Source organism: Mastigoproctus giganteus, chromosome 7 (genome assembly GCF_048544385.1).
Source record: "Mastigoproctus giganteus isolate SK-2022 chromosome 7, ASM4854438v1, whole genome shotgun sequence".
Taxonomy (NCBI): domain Eukaryota; kingdom Metazoa; phylum Arthropoda; class Arachnida; order Uropygi; family Thelyphonidae; genus Mastigoproctus; species Mastigoproctus giganteus.
In genome coordinates this window covers 4,809,199-4,829,874 of record NC_143581.1, presented here as the reverse complement: position 1 = coordinate 4,829,874, position 20,676 = coordinate 4,809,199, and the positions used below count along the sequence as shown (strand labels likewise).

The window sequence follows — 20,676 nt, the reverse complement described above, 5'->3', positions numbered from 1 at the left end:
CGCTTTCGACTCCTAGGTAGCAAGCCGAGTTTGACATGTCTAAGAGAATGCCTTTGCCAGCCTGAAGGACCGAATCCACGTTAATATTATTGTTTACCTGAAGTTCCGTTGTTTATAAAACATTAATAGGAATGGAAACCTAAATTTAAAGAATTGCCTCCCGACTGTTAAGTAGTGAATGAATTATAAGTAAATTAAATATTAAAATTGAAATCGTATTATGGAAATGCACTAAACTCGATGCCCCTCCTGTAGACCACCTGGTCAACAGCACTAACCAGATAAATTGAAAAACTAGATAAATAGATAAAAATAAATCGAGCGACGGATAAAAAGAACAAGTGCGAGTAAAAATACTTTGATATTAGGCAAAACCTAAAGGCAAATTAAACAAATAAAGTAAATAAATCTACCGAAAGCTTTCAGACTTGGTAGTCCTTCTTCAGTTGGGGAATGAGTGTTATTATAAAATAAAATAAAGAATACCAAGTGCCCATCCGGATGTCTCTTAGGAGAAAATAAAGATTATAGTAATAAATAATAATAATAATAATAAAGTGCTTAAAAACTGAACCAAAACATGACCTTCTTCGTCGTAATCGATTGGTTCGTTATGGCATCGAGCAAAGTTGCAGGCGTTATATGGGCTCCTGCTCGTTCCCATGATGCAACTGTTTTTTATACTAGAACTTTTATGTTCCTCAGTTTCCATGTGTGTGAAGCGGTAGTGGGAACTTAGCGTTAGGAACGGAATGTAGCGTATTTTGTTTGAACCATTTTATGGCAAGGGATTTGACAGTGGTTAATTTATAATTTTAAAGTGAGTTTTATAGCAGAATCAACCTTGGCTTAGTGATTTGAGGTGTGGCTATGGCAACTAAGTTCTGTGGCGCGATGCTATGTTATTTGACTTGCGTGGTGGTAATACGCTCTGGCGTGGGATATATCGCACGTCATATGGAAAAGTGATACAACTCAAAAAATGCAATTTTTCAGAAAAGCGAAAACAAATAAATTAGATAAGATTTCATCTCAATTGTCGGCGTTAATAATAGATTAGAAAAAAATTACCAGCTTGATAAAGTGCAATAAACCTTTCTAACAGATTTTATAAATATTTTCAAATTTGTGTTACCATGGCTACCATAGAGGTCATACCATGACTAATTTTGAGTTGTGTCACTTTTCTTATTTGTTACTTATTTATATATTTTTTTCAATTGTGACACTTATAGGAAAAGTACAGAAAAATTAACATTTTGAAATAATTTAGACAAAAATAGCATATTTTGTTAATTAATGAAAATATTTTGAGATGAACAATGTAACAAAAACAAATGAAAATGTAATTTTATTTTTAAAAAAATAAAATAATTCTCTTATTAATCAAAATACAGTTTAAGGTTCAAATGATTTGTTTTAAGCCAAGGATATCTGTTTTGTTTGTTTTTTTTTAATCTGAAACTTGTATCTTCTTGGTGTATGCTGATTTCATTTCGATAGTTTTAACCTGCAATGACTGATGTGTCTTAGCATTAGTAGAGGCATAAGATGCAAGAAAGCAAGCTTATGCAGCATCAACAACAAAAAAAAAAAACCCTCCCATTTCACCCCTCCATTCGTTCCAAATGCCTGTCAAGCTCAGCCTTAAATTTATTTAGGCTATTAGCTTCCACAACAAAAGATGGAAGCCTGTTCCACCAATCAACTACCCACTGGCTAAAGGCAAATTTCTGCAAATCTATTCTACAACTATCTTTCCTCAGTTTGAATCTATGCCCCTCAGGTTCTTAATTTGAGCAAGAGGAAGAATCCCATCAGCATTGAGCTTGCTCAACCCGTTCAAGACCTTTACACCTCAATCAGATTATCTCGCATGTGCCTAGTCTCCAGGCACTGCATGTTGCAGAACTTAAGCCTATCTTGGTAAGAGTTAAGCCTTTGTTCCCCACACACAATCTTGTTGCCCTTCTTTGTACTCATTCTAGAAACTCTACATCCTTCCTAAAATGAGGCCTCCAGACCTGTACACAGTATTTAAGGTGTGGCCTGACCATTGCCTTGTATAATGGGATAATCACCTCCCTATCCGTGCTAGCAAAATTTCTATATATCATTGACCAGACTCCATGACCTGCCCTGGCAGCCCATCTGCACTGCTCGGCGAACTTCATATTTGACTGCAGGTCTTTTTTACTTTCCACTTCCCTGAGTGTAGTACCACACAGTTGATACGTTTATCTTCGATTATTACTACCCATATGCAGTACTTTGCATTTGTCAATGTTAAACTTCAGTTGCCACTTCTCAGCCCATTTTCCCAACTTATCTAGATCCAGTTGGAGTAGCATACTGTCTTTACTGTTGTTAACAACCCTGCCAACCTTTGTATCATCTGCAAACTTGGACATTAAACACGATATACCTTCATCAATATCATTGATAAATATACAAAACAACAATGGGCCCAACACAGAACCCTGGGGAACTCCACTAATAACATTTGTCCACGAAGAGCAGTGTCCAATGATTACCATTCTCTGTTGTCTCCCACTCAACCATCCCTTTATCCATTGCAGCAACTTACCCTTAATGTCATACCTTTCCAATTTGTACAGCAGTCTTTCATGTGCAACAGTATCAGAAGCTTTCCTGAAATCCAAGTATATGATATCAAAATTATTTTTGGCATTCAGTTCCTTTGTGACCACATCATAGTATCCAATCAGTTGGTCAGACAAGACCTCCCTTTAACAAACCCATGCTGTGTCTTAACTATCACTGCAGTCTTTTCTAGATGATCCTGCAGTGCTTCTTTAACCAGTGATATCATTATTTTCCCTGGAACACAAGTTAAACTAAGTGGTCTGTAGTTACTTGTGTCACCTTTTGATCCCCCTTTATGAATTGGTAATACATTTGCACACCTCCAGACCATGGGGACCTCCCCTGAGTCCAAGGAAGCTCTCATAATTAGGGTTATGGGTTTGCTGCCTCCTTTAATATAACTGGATAGATCCCATCCGCCCCAGGTGCCTTCCTTATGTTTAACTTCAACAATTTCTCCTCCACTTTGATCTCAGTTATTACCAAATCACTTAGCTCCCTGTTAGCATTTGATAAACTTCTGGCACTCCCCTCATTGAATAACTCCTCATATGTGAACATAGATGCAAAATACTCATTCAGTTTATCAGCTATCTGAGCATGATCATTAATAGTCAACCCATCTATGTTAAGTGGTCCAATCTGATTCATTCCTTTCCTTCTAGAGTTTACATAAGTAAACTTGTTAGTCACTTTTTTATACGCTTCTTGTATGATGTTTTTATGAAGAATGCACTGGGAACTACATTTTTCAATCTCCACTTTCTTGATTTTGCTTAACTTTACATTTTCATTATCTTTCGGCTTTGAGTTGTGCCCATAATGCTGACAAATGTTTTCAAAATTGATGAAATCATCATGGGTCAGTTCAGTTACTGTATATGGATTCCTTTGTTTCTTCGCTATATGTATTAATGTAACTTACTGCCAAGGAATATAAATTGATCCCAATTTTAATGCTTTGTTTACGGATTTTTCTATCGTAGAATGCACGTTATCCCTTTCATTTTGTGCACATTCTTTAGTTAGGAACTTGTGAGTAATTGACTTAATACTCAATGTAGATACAGCATGCATGCATGTACATGACAACAGTGAATTTATTCTTCTGTTGTCCACTGCAGTTGTCTGAGTAGAAGATAATCTCAAGATTATTACTGTTCACAAATCTTGCAGTCTCTTCTAGATATTTGTAAAAGCAAGTGTCTATTTCTGTGGTGTCCCCCTGGTTACCTTTACCCTTGTGCCAGAAGAAAGACTGTATTTTATCACTTTTAAGTTCTGAAATTGTAAAGTTATAGCGGTTTAGCTTAGATTTGCAATAGAATAAGAAATTATTACACCCATCACCAATTGACAATTAAAAAAGCGTTGTTTTACCAACGCAACCTATGAAGAAAATGTGCCCATGGCACGTAAAAGGCTTCAAAGAATTTGAAAAAGACGAATCATATGAAGAGGTTACAGATAAGATTGTGAAGGTTGCAGAGCTACTTCAGTTGGAGGTTGATGACAAAGATGTGGAGGAGTTAATAGAGGAAGAAGAGTAGGAATTATCTAATGAAGAACTTAGACTTGCAGGCAGCGATAGCGAAAAAAGAAAATGCTGATGAAGCTGAAGATGAACCAGATGAGGAGCTGAGATGGTAATGGCATTTCTTGAAATTGCATTGGCAATGGCGATGTTTGAGAAGATGGATCCTGACGGCGAACAATTCTTAAAAGTTAACAGAGGGCTGAATGATATGCTTGCTTGCTACAAAGAAATCTATGATGAAAAGAAAAAAGCCACTGTCCAGTCATCCATTAATAGGCTCTTTCATAAGGTTGGGCGGCTGACCCCTTCTAAATCTCCACAGCCCTCAACCTCCACAGCAACGTACTTATCAGCTGGAGACATTGATTCTGGCAACGATGCTCGAGAGGTAAAACTTACTGATGTTATGCCTGTCTCCTCTCTTTTTTTTGTAATTTTATAATTTGAAAATTTTTTAAATTACACACTTTTGTAATTTTTCCTGCACATGAGATAAAAAATTGAATAAATACAATAAATATTTCTATTTACATGTTTGTCAAACATTTCTTTTTTGATTCAATCAAATCAGCGAGCACGGTTATGAATGCTGTACAAGCATAGGAGAAATTCCGACTTATGCAGAGTTCAGCGGAATGCAACCCTTACGTAAATTGGCTGTACATGATTTCATGTCATTATGGTTAATCTTCCTGTTATCATGCTCACATATTTAAAACCCAGAATACTATGTAATTCTATATGGGAGGAGAGCAACAGATATTTTTTAAAAAAAAACTTTTTACCCTTTCATTTGCCTGTTTCTTTTAATAATTGTCCAGTCCTTGAAATTTGGTTAAGCTACATATTCACATATGTGTAGAGATGCCATCTTTTTAAGCTACATGTTAACTTATATACTAAAGATACCATCAACATTTAGTTTATTCAACCTTTTTGGAGTTTTAAACACTTCCTTTTTTTTTTTTTTTCATTGTTTTATGTAGTTATTATGCAACTTCAGAAAATTTTAAATATTTTGGAGTTACCTATTAAAAAATTTAATCACAAGTTTTGTCATGATTTCTTTATATTTCCAAAATTTTTTATTTTCAGGTTAGAAGCTCCATTCCAACATAATCTTTAAATATGACCATAGCAATAGGGTTTGAAGGAAGTGCAAACAAATTAGGTGTGGGAATTATGAAAAATGGAAAGGTTTTAGCCAATCCAAGGGTGACATACATTACTCCACCAGGAGAGGGTAAAATGTGTTTTTTTATATTATGTACATACTTCTATTTTATAAATAGCATGATTATCTTAACTCTGATTCTGCATTATTATTAGAGTTTGCTATGCTAGAGTCCCTAAAGCTAGATTTTTTATAGTTTTAGGGGCTCTAAAGAATCACTTTCACCTCTGCCTGTGGCTTTACTTAATATATTAGTCTGTGTATCCACCTAAGCAGGTTTCTGACCACCAACACTGCCTCAATAGCATCAGGAAATATTCTTGTATCCATTTTATTTAAGTGTATCCCACCCCTGTAAAAACTCTCTCCTGTTTAAAAGCACAGACCACACTGAGAACAAAATTCTACTCTAGTTTTGTTTTAGATAAAGTTTGTAAGGCCATTTGAGTTCCAATGACCTTACAGATGAGCAACAGCAGAAGTGAGGTGATTTTTTTTTAATGATATCAATTAGAATAAAATGATATGATGATACAATTAGAATAAAATCTTAATTCTTTATCCTCAGTGGTTGCTTGTGATACACTATGGATGTTATAATCCAAAGGCTAAGCAGCAATCATTTGGAAGCACAAAGACTGCCTGACAAAAAAAAAAGAAAAAAAAGTCCATACTGCCCAATCTGCCAAAAAATTGTAATTCTGTTTTTTAACACTAAACAAATAATTTTACAGAACTTTGTCCCAGAAAGTAAAGGGTTGTTATTAGTATTAATGTTGGGAATAATCAATTATTTTTGATTTGGCCAGAGAGGAATCTAGTTACCAAAAAGTATAAGGCAAATCAGATGTACAAATATGGCTTTTTAAAGTCAAGTCTAATTTTATGTCTTTGAAATTTCAGGTGCAACTGCTTGAATTTTTTTATGACATTTATTTCAATTTTCCTTTGGTAGCTGTTGTAAGTAAAAAAAATGTCCATAGACTGGGTGAGATTAAGATTAATAATACTAAAAATTTGTTATTTTAGTATTATTTATACAAGTATTAAAATAATAAGATGAACCTTTAAAACCAACTACTTTTTGTTAATTAGATAGTCTCCAATCAACAAAAAATTTATTATGATAAAGTTTTTTGGTCTTCATTATTTAATTATTATTTAATTAGATACTCTCTAATAACTTAATAAAGATACTGCATTTTATTGAAGAAAAAAGAAAATTTTTAAAAATGAAATTATTAGACTTGTTTCATCTCTTAAGTGATATTAGCATTATATAAGTGGATGTGTTTTTAGTGAATGGAAAAGAGGTTATTGCTGTAACCTCTTTTTCATTATTTTTGTAGGTTTTCAACCTGGAGATACAGCAAGACATCACCAAGCTCATGTTCTTGATGTTTTACAGGAGGCCCTGGATATTGCTGGAATTACTCCTGATGAGATTGACATTGTCTGTTATACCAAAGGTAAATATGTTTTTATGTTGTTGACCATAGCGTTGCAGAGAATAGAGTTCTCCTCACTTGTTAGAATCAGTGTGTTACAAAATATACTATCCATTGTTAACAGTGAGTACCTTGTCTGGCTGCTGCAAATCACTTAGTTGTAACTTTCCCAGTATAGCTAACGTGGAATATACACACAAAATGTTTTGCTATTTTGTGTAGAGTTAAGCATGTGAGATAAACATATATAACTCTAAGTAACCTTAATCCTCCAGTGTTTATTGTACACCAAAAATAGTAAATTTATAAATTTAAATATCTATTGGAATTACATCAGTGAAAATTTTAGTATTCCTCCCTTATTGGTATTCATTTTTGGTCTTCATTATTTAATTATTTTTTAATCAAAGTATAGCCAAAAAATTGATATGGCATTTGAGATTTGATAACATATATTAATCAATAAACACCTATTGCTGTGGTAAATTTCCACAGAGATTTTGTTTCCTTTATTTTATTTTTTGTCTGCTTCAATATCCCAAGGTTCGGTTTTAAAGTAGTTGAGTTTTTTTTTTTTTTTTTGATAACAAGACTTGTTTCTAATGATGCTTTTTGATCTTATTATTCAATGTAATGTCATAATTAAGGATAAAATTTTTAAGTTTCCCATTTCACACTATTTTTTCCTTTTTTTACCCCAAAAAACTAATTACTGAATAAAAGCCATCAAGTGTGGGCTGTTGTTATACATGCCCATTTTCATAATGGGCATGTAGAGTGATACATGCCCATCATGATAATGTATTACATTGCCCACCTATATCCAGTTCTGTTATGGGGCTGATCACTAGATAATATGTCAACTAAAGATTGAAATACTTTCATAAATCAGAAAGTAAATGTAAGGAAAGGTGACCTTTGGTGGAATTAGTTGGAAGGAGGCTTATGAAGACTGCCTTGTTGCCTTCAAAAGCTTCAGTTTTATGTAGCACTTTTAATTCATATGTAATTTTATCTGCAACCCAGGATATATTTTTATATGAAGGATATTCTTTCATATAAATCCACAATATTTGTGGATTTATTACCTAACCTACAAGGATTTTTTAACTAATACCACTGAATGTCTAGGTGGATTTATAGATTTGGCACACCCAATACATTTATGCTGCTGCTGCTGCTGCTCCTATTGAAACAAAAACCATTTTATAGAATTTTTTTATTAATAATAAGAAATAGTTGTATGTGATGTTTTTAAGTATACATGTTTAGCTGTGAATAGTTAGTGAGTGCAGTTTTGCATTGTGACTCTTCACACTACAACCATTGTACGTGTCTCCCCCCCCCCAAATAAAATCAGTTTATTCATTTCAGAAGTACACCAATGATGTTTTTTAGACTAAATAAAGGACAGGGAATAACTTGCCCACTAAGAAAAAACAGTTGATTAGCAGAATTTTAATTTATAAATCATAAAATCTAAACAGTAATACTTAGTCTAATTTAGTATTAGTATTAGTAATGGCCGCATGGTGCAAGAAAGCCTATGGCTTATGCTGCACCAGCCAAAACAAAAAAAAAAAAAAATCCGAACAAAACAATGATTAAAAAAAAAAAAAAAAATCCGAACAAAACAATGATTAAAAAAAAAAAAAATCCGAACAAAACAATGATTAAAACAAAAAAAAAAAAAAAAAAAAAATTAATAAAAAAAAAGGAAATTAAACCTATCAACCTATGCACTTCCCTTACTCGAAGGTACTATCCAGATGACCTTTGAATTTCCCCAAACTGTCGGCCTCTACCACCCATGTAGGCAACTTATTCCAGTAATTTATAACACGCTGGCTAAAATAAAACTTCCTGCAGTCCAATCTAAACATTTCCCCCCCGTAACTTGAATTCATGTCCCCTAGTTCTAGCGTCATTTATAATCTTGAAAATTTCGTCCTCATTCATTTTACTGATGCCTCTCAGGGCCTTAAACACCTCAATCAAATCTCCTCTAAGGTGTCTAGTTTCCAAACTCTGCAACCCACATATTCGAAGTCTTTCTTCATAAGGACGCCCTTTTGCCGATCTCACCAGGCGAGTTACCCGTCTTTGCACCCTTTCAAGAAGCTCGATGTCTTTCTTTAGGTGCAGTCTCCATACTTAGTATTCCAAGTGTGGTCTAACATCTGAACACAGTATTCCAAGTGTGGTCTAACATAAGCCTTATATAATGGGATTATCACGTCCCTATCTCTACTTGCAAAAGTTCGATAGATCATCGATAGGACACCATGGGCCTTCCTTGCAACCTGTTTACAATGCTCAGAGAATTTCATGTCTGACCGTATCGTAACACCCAAGTCCCTTTCCTCCAGTACTGGGTTTAGTTGAACTCCACCAAGTGAATAAGTTATTTTGGGATTACTGTTTCCCAGGTGTAATACATCAGATTCAAAAATTTAAGATGTCTTCATGATTAAATGGTCAAGATGACAAAATAGCCTAAAATGATCTTGCATTACTTCTTTAACTGTTAACTCCATTATTTTCCTAGGCACACTAATCAAATTTACAGATCTGAAATTACGTACTTCACTCTTTGAACTATCCTTGTAGAGAAATGCACTTTGTAGACTGATGCAAATGGTACCAGGGGTTCCCCCCTCTCTGCTGACTGATGCACTAATGAAGGGTGCACTCATAATTATGGCTAATGATTTAACTACTTCTTTTTGCAGTTTCTTTTAATAAAATTGGATAGATTCCATCAGCCACAGGTTGATTTTCACTGTTAGCTGCATAGCTGCAGAAGTTTCTCTTCCACTTTATTTTTCTCTTATTATAAAACTGTTTAACAAATAAACAAAAAAAAATAAACTTCTGCTAACTGCATCTGTAATAACTTCATGTGTGAATGTCAATGCAAAATATTTATTCAGTTTATCAGCAATCTGTACAGGAAGTTCCATTTATATCTAGTGTATCAGTGTGATTGAACCCATTTATTCTAGTGTTAACTTACACAAAGATTTCAGTGCTGCTTTTCTGTGCATTCTTAGTCAAAGACTTCTTGTAATCTGCCTTAGTTTTGCCTAATCCCCTGAGCAACTTGATTACAGACTAGTTTCCACTTATTGTTGGACTGTATCCCCTGGCAATTTATAATCAACCCAAGTTTTTTTTTGCTGCACTGAGCTCATCAGTTCATCTGACATCTATTTTGAACAATAGCTTTTAGTTGGTATAAAACACATTTAATATTAACTAAGTGTAAGTTTGAAACAATATCTCTAAGTTGATATAAAGTGCTTAGCCTTCATGATTACCCCTGAACATTTTCCGTTTAGAATTTTCAGTTATTAATAACATTAGTTGGTCCCACTGATTGTAACCTATAATCACCTTTGTGAAAACAAAATCCCTTCCCTTTATCCGTGAGAGTAGTTGTTTCTTTGAATAAAGAAATAACTACTGTCATGAATCACAGCCACCTAAAGGTTCCTTTACTTGAAATTTCTTAATATAAGATGACTCATTGCCAATAACCAGATTAAGAATATTGCCTTTTTCTTGTTGCCTCACTAATGTGTTGATAAAGAAAACAGTCATCCAGCAAATCATGAAATGTTTTTCTGCCAAAAATAAGTTACCAACATAATATTTCCAATTAATATCTGAACATTTAAACTCTCCATGACAAGATATTCTAATTTACTGGTCGACTCTATTTGCCTATATGATTGTTTATTATGTATTTTACCATCATTTGTGAAATATTCTCATCTTTTGTTTTTCTAGTATTTGTCGCACCAGACTGACTTAACATTACACTGGCCTGTGTCTACTGGTCTTATTATTTGGAATCTTTGTGCTTCTTAACCAAAAACATAATCCCCCCTCAACCCTCCTGTCGTGTTTCTCCTCTATGTACACATTATAATCACTAAATTCTCCCTGAGTGACACTGTTTCTGGTCTTTATTGTTGGCATTTGATCACTTAATCAATACTTCAAACTTATCAAATTTATTTATTGTTATCCTAGCATGGTAAATAAATGAATAAATCAGTGTATAATCAGGTAAATGTGTGTGTCTAATTGCATGTCCTATGCAGGTCTTGAAATTCTCCACATCTTGCTTTCTAAGGTGCTGCTTGCCTTAATAGAAGAAGCACTGCAAAGAATCAGTTTTACCTCTGCTTGTGGCTATCTCTAAACTGTTAATCTGTGTAATACCCCACCCAACTAGAAGTTTTCCTATACACCTAACTCTGTCTTATTAGCATTAGCAAATGTTTTAGGCCCCATTCTATTTAAGTTCGTCCATCCCTGTAGAAACATTCTTCTGTTAACAAGTGCAGATTATGCTGGGAAAAATTCTATCTCATTAGCCTTCGCATTCTCTCCAGGGCTAAATCGAATGTCAAGGCTCTCAGTTGCATGCTCTGTCTTATTATGTCTGGAAAAAATTCCAGACACTTTCATATTTGATCCTAATTTGCAGCATTTTCCCAATATATTGTCCTATACTTGTTAAGTAAATTTTCAGATTGCTGTTCTTAATATCATTAGTACTAATGTATACAATGATATCATTTTGTGTTCTTAAAAGATAACTGTTCTACAATATTATTAACTTTTGTCTCTGGCAGACATATCTAAGTCCTATTCCACTTATCCTTATTGTATAAAAATTCCATTTCCCTAATAGTAGAGTCTCCAAGAATAACTGCCTTGTGGGGCCAGTGCTCATCCTGTTTATATGGATTCCTGCAGTGTAGCCAGATGTATGAAGGCATGTTCTAATATTAAAGTTGCCAGCTAAATACTTGATGAGTCCCCTGGTTTAATTATGTCAAGGACAATTACCTTTTGCTTCAAGCGTTTAAATTCTTCAAACAAAACACTATGATATGATAGTAATAACATGCTACAAACTACTCTTTTAATGTGTTGAGGATGATACATTTTGGGGGAAAAAAAAGTATAATAGTGTTTTTTTACATTACTTTTAAATCATTGGTAACAGTGCTTAAGGTTTTGGGCACATTGATTATGGTAAAAAGTGGAATTAAATTATGATAATGGTACTGGAAAATGTACACTCTCTTATTTTTGTTTTGGGCACAGTGATCACAGTGTGCTGAAGTGGGATTTATTCAAAGAGGTAACTACCATCAGGGGTAAAGGGAAGGGTTTTTGCTTTCGTAAAGGCGACTACGGTAGTCTGAGACAGTATTTAAATTCTGTACGGTGGGACCAACAGCAAATTCAAAATCTAGCATTCAAAGAATTAATCTTGGAAGCTACTAGGCTTTACATACCAATTAGGAAATATTGTTCAAGGTTTAGGCCTAAATTGATGTCAGATGAACTAATGAGACATGTGGCAGAGACGAAAAATGCATGGGATACGTATAAATTAATGGGTGACATGGAAGCCTATGATCGATATAAGCTGGTCTGTAACCAAGTCACAAAGGAGATTAGGCAGGTAAAGGCAGATTATGAGAAATCTTTAGCAAAGGATACAAAGAAAAACAGCAAACAGTTCTTTACCTATGTAAACTCTAAAAGGAAAGGGATGAATCAGATTGGCTCACTGGATATTGATGATTCAACTGTTGATGATCCTGCTCAGGTGGCTAACAAACTAAATGAGTATTTCGCATCTACATTCACACATGAGGAGTTATTCAGGGAAGGGAATGCCAGAGGTGAATTAAACTCTGGCATTGAGCTAGATGATTTTGTAATAACTGAGAGGGAAGTGGAGGAGAAATTGTTGAAGATAAACATAAAAAAGGCACCCCGGGGGGGGGGGGGTGGATGGGATCTATCCAATTATATTAAAGGAGGCAGCAAAGGAAGTAAGCAAACCCTTAGCCATAATTATAAGAGCTCCCTTGGACTCAGGAGGTACCCATGGACTGGAGATGTGCAAATGGGACACCAATTCACAAAGGAGGATCAAAGGGCGACACAAGTAATTTCAGACCTGTTAGTTTAACTTCTGTTCCAGGGAAATGAATGGAGGCACTGGTTAAAGAAGCACTGCAGGATCATCTAGACAAGACTTCAGTTATAGCTCTGACACAGCATGGGTTTGTTAAGGGAAAGTCTTGTCTGACAATTTGATTGGATACTATGATGTGGCCATAAAGGAACTGGATGCAGGGAATAACTTTGATATCATATATTTGGATCTTAAAAAGGCTTTTGACACTGTTGCACATGGAGGACTGCTGCACAAATTGGAGCAGTGTGGCATTGGAGGAAAATTGCTGCTATGGATAAAGGGATGGTTAGTGGGAGAAGACAGAGAGTGGTAATCAATGGACAGTACTCATCGTGGACTAATGTTATTAGTGGAGTCCTTCAGGGTTCAGTATTGGGTCCATTGTTGTTTTCTGTATTTATAAATGATATTGATGATGGTATATCAAGCTTAATATCCAAGTTTGCAGATGATACGAAAGTTTACAGGGTTGTAAGAACACTAATGACAGTACACTGCTGCAACAGGATCTAGAAAAGTTGAGAGGTGGCAAATGAATTTAACATTGACAAATGTAAAGTACTAGGTATATGAAGCAGTAACCCCAGAGTAAAGCATCCACTGTCAGTGGTAGAGAATGAAAATTACGTGCGGGTAATTGTGCAGGCAGATATGAAGATTTCTGAGCAGCGCAGACAGTCTGCAAGAGTAGGTCATGGTGTCTTTTCAATAATATACAGGAAATTTTCTAGCAGGGATAAGGAGGTGATTATCCCCTTGTATAAGGCAATGGTCAGACCACACTTTGAGTACTGTATACAGGTCTGGAGGCCTCATTTTAAGAAGGATGTAGAGCTGTCGGAATGAGTACAGAGAGGGGCAACAAGATTAGTGAATGGAATGAAGGGTTGCTCTTACGAAGAAAGGCTTAAGTTTTGCAGATTACAGTGTCTGGAGACTAGGCACCTGTGAGGTGATCTGATTGAGGTGTATAAAGCCTTGAATGGTTTGAGCATGCTCAATGCTGATGGGATTCTTCCTCTTGCTCAGAATAATCACCTGAGAGTATATAAATTCAAATTTAGGAAAGAGAGATGTAGGATAGATGTGCGGAAGTTTGCCTTTAGCCAGCGGGTAGTCGGTTGGTGGAACAGACTTCCATCCTTTGTTGTGGAAGTAGTATAATAGTGTTTTTTTTTATATTACTTTTAATTCATTGGTAATAGTGCTTAAGGTTTTGGGCACATTGATTGTGGTAAAAAGTGGAATGAAATTATGATAGTGGTACTGGAAAATGTACCCTCTCTTATTTTTGTTTTTAAAATTCATGGTATTATTTTTTATTTTTAAATATTTTAGGACCTGGTATGGGGGCACCTCTTGTATCTGTTGCAGTAGTTGCACGAACAGTTGCCCAGCTGTGGAATAAACCAATTATTGGAGTGAACCATTGTATTGGTCGTATCCTTTATAACTTATCCCCTCCACACCACCACCACATACAAGTGATTATATTCATATTATTGTACCTGTTCATTCATTTTATCAACCAGTTAGACCTTACTGAAATGATTCATCATATAAAAAATTATATACGAAATAATTAAACTATGATAATGCTGATAAAATCTTGTTCTGATTGGCTAAAACACATACACTTTCTGAACAAATAAATTTTATGAACAAAATTTATGGTGTTTAGTTGGTTTGATAAAATTTTATCAGTATCCACATTAACACTAATAAAGCATTAATGTGGATCAAGTGGAACAGAAGTAATAAGAAGAAATTAAAGTGAGTATATAGATTAAAATAAAACCATTAAAAAGATACACATCTTTCCAGGAGGCTAATCAGAATAAAGGCATATTAAAAGATGAGAAAAAATTGTTGAGCAGTTTTCATTTATCATCCACAGTTTATGATAGAAGTTAGTTGTTAATATGACAGGCCACTAAGAAAGGTTTGCACTTTTTTCATGTGGATTATTTTAATTTATATAATAGAGATTATATAAAGAAGAAATAAAAATAGAGATTTTTATTTCTTATTAGAGATTATAAAGAAGAAATAAAAATAGAGATTATCTCTATTTTTATTTCTTCTTTTTATTCCTGTTGTATTTCACTTCATTTACATTAATGCTTTTATCAGCATATTATTAATTAGCATTCTTAGCTTTGGTTAATTCAAATTATCATTGCACATTTTATAAATTAAATATCAAAAACTAACACTTTTCAAGACTTACCTTTCAGCTCACATAATTGTACTTCAAGGACTGAAATAAAAGGTGGCAATTAAAAACAAGGAGGTAGAGGCTGAGCTTTCAAGTGTCGTACATAGTCTGTTTTTTGTTAGTTGTTGGTGCATCGGCTTCTGTGGCCATAATGCACCTCCCAAAGTTTTGCATTTACTCTGATCCAAGCCCGAGGCGGGATTCGAACCCGCAACCTTTGGGTTGCCAGGCAGGCATTTTACCCACCTGGCTAGCCCGGTCGGCATACATAGTCTAAAAGACTGGAATTGAAGCATAGAGTGGTATTAGAAAGAGGGTGCATTTTGACAGCAATGATGAACTAGTTTTCTTAATTGCACTGGAAAACTTTGTGGTTTAGTTTTCAAGTATGCAAAATAATTGGCTAGTAAGCGAACATCTATAAAAACAATGATTTTGTTGAAACCGTTTAGTGACTAAAACCTCAGATATGTTCTAAAAATTGGCTACTAAAGTTAAATGTTTCTAGGTGCAAAGCTGTACATCTGGGGAACAAATCCTGGAATTGCATATATGCTGGAGGAGCTAAAAACGTCCAGCACAAAAAAAAGACATTGGGGTTACAATTCAATCAGACAGATTTTTTTTTTTTTTTTTTGCAGTGTGTCAACAATTTAGCATTAGCATGAGTAGAGGCATATGATGCAAGAAAGCAAGCTTATGCAACATCAGCCAAAAAAAAAAAAAAATGCTCCCATTTCACCCCTCCATTCGTTCCAAATACCTGTCCAGCTCAGCCTTAAATTTATTTAGGCTACCAACTTCCACAACAAGGGATGGAAGTCTGTTCCACCAACCAACTACCTGCTGGCTAAAGGCAAACTTCCGCACATCTATCCTGCATCTATCTTTCCTCAATTTGAATTTATGCCTTCTCAGGTGATTATTCTGAGCAAGAGGAAGAATCCCATCAGCATTGAGCATGCTCAAACCATTCAAAGCTTTATACACCTCAATCAGATCACCTCGCAGGTGGGCGCCTCCGTAGCCAGGTGGGCAGGAGCAGCAGTGCATAGCACACGCTTCTTGATTAGACTGGGGTTCGAGCCCGTGATCACCAAATACGGAGGATGCGGAAAGGTCAGGTAATGACCACCGCATATCCCCGGAGCAATATGGCCTTAGTTGCTAATGCTCCTAAAAACCAAACAAACAAACCTCGCAGGTGCCTAGTCTCCAGACACTGTAATTTGCAAAACTTAAGCCTTTCTTTGTAAGAGCAACCCTTTGTTCCATTATAGGAAGTTGTAGGAAGATATCCATATCCTGTCCATGCATTGTAGGACCTCTGCTAGTAGAAAGAAAAAGAAGGTCATTATCTTTCTATACAAGCAATGGATAGACAACATTTTTAATATCGTTGTATTCATATGTGAAACCCACACATAAAAATGGGGGTGGGCGAGATGAAACTTCTAGTGAGGGGTTCAAAGAAAGGCAACCAGGTGAGTGCAGCTCAATACAGACGTCAGAATGGCTTAGAAGATGTGAATTGAAGAGTTTAACAACTAGACATTTAAGGAGAGATCTGATGAGGTATATAAGGCATTGAAGGAGTTGTGAAAATGATTGAAGGTCTGTTAGTTTTTGTGAAATAAGTGAAATATTTCACCTCATTGATGAAATAAGAATTAAAGGTTACAGATATAAAAGCTCAGTGGGCAACAAAAAACTATATCTCATAAAGTTTACTTATAGGCAGCAAATTACCTCCCAATGTGGCAGATGTAGCCAAGTTCAAAGTGAAATTGGTTTAAATGCTATTCCGTTCTTTATTAAGAGCCTTTTAGACCAACTGAGAATGTCATTTGAAGGCTCAGGTTCTGAGAGTATTTAGTCTTTCACTGTTTTAATATCATTAATGTGATAAACCGATATGAAAAATGTGCTGTTTCCTCGTTGGGTTGTTACAATTTAAATTCTTGTTTTTAATTGTCATATTTTATTTCAGTCCTCCAAACACTTCATACTACATAGTGAATCTAGCCAAGTTCAAAGTGAAATTGGTTTAAATGCTATTCCATTCTTTATTAAGAGCCTTTTATACCAACTGAGAATGTCATTTGAAAACTCAAGTTCTGAGAGTATTTAGTCTTTCACTGTTTTAATATCATTAATGCGAGAAACTGATATGGAAAATGTGCTGTTTCCTCTGTTAGCATTAGCAAGGGCACATAATGCAAGAAAGCAAGCTTATATAGCATCAGCCAAAAAAAAAAAAAAAAAACACCCTTATTTCACCCATCCCCTCGCTCCAAATGTTTGCCAAGTTCTGCCTTGAATCTATTTAAGCTATCAACTTCTACAACGACAGATGGAAGTTTGTTCCAGCAATCAACCACCCGCTGGCTAAAGGCAAACTTCCGCACATCTATCCTACAACGGTCTTTTCTCAATTTGAATTTATGCCCTCTCAGGCGATTATTCTGAACAAGAGGAAGAATCCCATCAGCATTGAGCATGCTCAAACCATTCAAGGCTTTATACACCTCATTCAGATCACCTCGCAGGTGCCTAGTCTCCAGACACTGTAATTTAAGCCTTTCACTGTAATTTGCAAAACTTTCTTCGTAAGAGCAACCCTTTGTTCTGTTCACTAATCTTGTTGCCCTTCTCTGTACTCGTTCCAACAGCCTCTACATCCTTCTTAAAATGAGGCCTCCAGACCTGTATACAGTACTCAAGGTGTGGCCTGACCATTGCCTTATAATTTTATGTTATAATTTAAATTTTAAATGTTATAATTTAAATCCTTGTTTTTAAAACATCATACTACATGTATTTATTGGCGAGTCTTCAGGAACATAAGCTTTTGCTCAGTAATTCAATATTTATCAATAATAATAACATTTTGCACATTTTATATTAATCTTTTGATTCTTTTGCAATAAGTATGTTATTTAAATTTTATTTTATTAATAAATATTCAAAATTAAATTATTGTGAAGAATATACTGATTATAATGGCTCAGTTTTTTTTTATTATTTTATTTTTCTCAGAATTATTTTGTTTGAATGTTGACTTTTTTAACTTGATGTAGATATTGAAATGGGCAGACTAATTACTGGTGCCCAAAATCCAACTGTTCTTTATGTCAGTGGAGGCAATACTCAGGTAATTTGAGATATAGTTAGTATAAAAGAACGTAGGCTATTATTACTTAACTGTTTTACCCAGTTTAATTTTAATGAAATCCAATGCTAACATAACAAATTTTAGATGCACTTTGGTACTCTTGAGGTGCCAAAATGCATCTAAATTTGAAGTCTTTTAATTAAGTAGGGGTGGCTACTCTTTGTTTCTTTATCTTTGCTTATGTTAAAATTTATTAAACCACCAACAAGTTGGTTTAATAAATAGGCAGTTGCGAATTAATATCATATATATTATTATTGCTATATATTATAACAGTATTATATGGCTAATTTTATCCATATTATAACAGCATTATATGGATATAATCATTAAAAGGGCAGTAATTGAAAAGGTGGACTCATATACTTATCTGGAACAAGTCATTAGCTGTAATAATGATAAATGGCTGGAAGTCAAGAGAAGAATAAATTTCGGATAGATAGCATTCAGGAAATATAGCCACATACTGAGGAGCAATATCCCAATTTGTCTGAAATGTAAAATATTGAACCAATGTATACTTCCCACCATGACTTATGGAAGTGAAACGTGAGTGCTCACCAAAAAAGAATGGAAGAGAAGCTGAAAACTACACAGCGAAGAATGGAACAAATTATATTAGGAATCAGACTGTTAGATCATGGATTAGGTAGCAAACACAAATAAAGAACATTGTTATCAAAACTAAAGAACTGAAATGGTCTTGGGCAGGACATATAGCACGAAGACATGATGACAGATGAACTAAGAAAATAACAGAATGGTACCCAAGAGGAGCTAGAAGAAATCCTGGAAGACAACAACGGAGATGGACAGAAGAAATTCACAAGTTTGTGGGTAGTAAATGGATGGCCATTGCACAAAAAAGAAGGAACTGGAAAGTTGCTGGAAAGGCCTTCATCCTGCAGTGGATTGAAAATGGCTGATGATGATTATAACAGTATAATTTTAAATAAAATTATTGTAGTCAAACCTGCTCAAGATGTATTGTAAACTTATGGATATTATTATGTTTAAAATACATTTTTTAATTTAAATATAATTTTTGTCAAATTTTGTAAACGGCTGACTTTAATATGCAGAGGTAAATGCCAATATAAAATACTTAACGTATATATTTTAATATCTAAAAAATAGCAAACAGTGTGTGTTTGATATTTTAATATGGTAGGATAAATGTGTGGAAGTTTGCCTTCAGCCAGTGGGTTTCCATAAAACCCCAACATATGAACTTTCATATGTTGGGGTTTTATGGAAGTGGGTAATTTGAATAAATTCAAAGAACTAGAAAAATTATTGGAGGGACAGACAGGTGACAGGTGATGTGGCATGTTTTTTTTTTTTTTTGTTGATGCTTTATATGCCTGCTTTCTTTGCCATTTTGCCACTACTAAAGTTAGCCTCCGTAGCCAGGTGGGCAGGAGCAGCAGATGCTTCTTGATCAGACCGGGGTTCGAGCCCGTGACCACCAAATACGGAGGCTGCGGAAAGGTCAGGGAATGACCACCGCATATCCCTGGAGCAATATGGCCTTAGTTGCTAATGCTCCTAAAAACCAAACTACTACCTTGTATATTATCATTTATCAATGTATTTTCAGTAATAAATCTATATTAAATCCATAATTAAATATAATCCCATCTCATAATTCATTTCAAATGATTTTTTTAAGGAAATTTCTATTACAATTTCTATTACACTTTTATTTAAAGTACCACTTGCATCTGTAATATTTGCTTCAAATTTATTCACACATTTTCTTATGTTATTTTGTTTAAAAGAAGTACTTTTTTTATTAGGTGATCTCTTATAGTCAAAAGAGATACAGGATATTTGGAGAAACTATTGATATAGCTGTTGGAAACTGCTTAGATCGTTTTGCTAGAGTACTGAAGGTGAGTATATAAACTCTTTCACACCATGTCCTAGTGGTTCCTTTATCTGCAGATTCTTAATGCACGAAGAATCACTGCTGATAATCATTTCAAGAGTATTACTCACTCTGGTTGCCTCTAGAATATGCTGCTGTAGAAAACAGTCATCCAATAAATCCACAAAAGCCTTGCTAGTGTGAGTGACCAACCCATAGTTCCAGTCAATATCTGAGAAGTTAAAATTTCCCATTATAAGACAGTCTGATTTACTGGCCCACTCTATTTCTCTGTACAGTTGTTCATTGTACTCATTAGCATCATTAGGCCTATAATTCACTCCTACTCTTGATTTTGCATTCCCAGTGCTTATGTCACACCAAACTGACTCAACATTGTGCTGTCCACCCATGTCAACTGGATGCACTTCCTTAAATTTGATGTGTTTCTTAACTAACAGCATAACCCCTCCTCCCTTCCTGTCCTGTCTGTACACATTGTACTCCCCAAATTCCAATTCTGTATTCCTTATATCTGTGTGACACCATTTCTCTGATATCCCAACAAGATCTGCCTTTGTTTTCTTGACCAGAACCTCAAATTCATCAAATTTATTTACTAAACTCCTCGCAT

The 20,676-nt window shown here is 34.8% G+C and overlaps 1 protein-coding gene across 1 annotated transcript in view; it reads left to right on the top strand.

The window, feature by feature from the left end:
• The first annotated feature begins 710 nt into the window (after positions 1–710).
• Positions 711–20,676, top strand: part of Tcs3 (Probable tRNA N6-adenosine threonylcarbamoyltransferase Tcs3) — a 47,330-nt gene continuing 27,364 nt past the window's right edge. The window contains exons 1-6 of the mRNA XM_090378619.1: positions 711–820; positions 5,240–5,387; positions 6,668–6,787; positions 14,118–14,219; positions 18,078–18,151; positions 19,972–20,067. Of these exons, the coding sequence (XP_090234745.1) occupies positions 5,273–5,387; positions 6,668–6,787; positions 14,118–14,219; positions 18,078–18,151; positions 19,972–20,067 (507 nt within the window). The 5' untranslated portion in view covers positions 711–820; positions 5,240–5,272. The remainder of the gene's footprint in view (positions 821–5,239; positions 5,388–6,667; positions 6,788–14,117; positions 14,220–18,077; positions 18,152–19,971; positions 20,068–20,676) is intronic.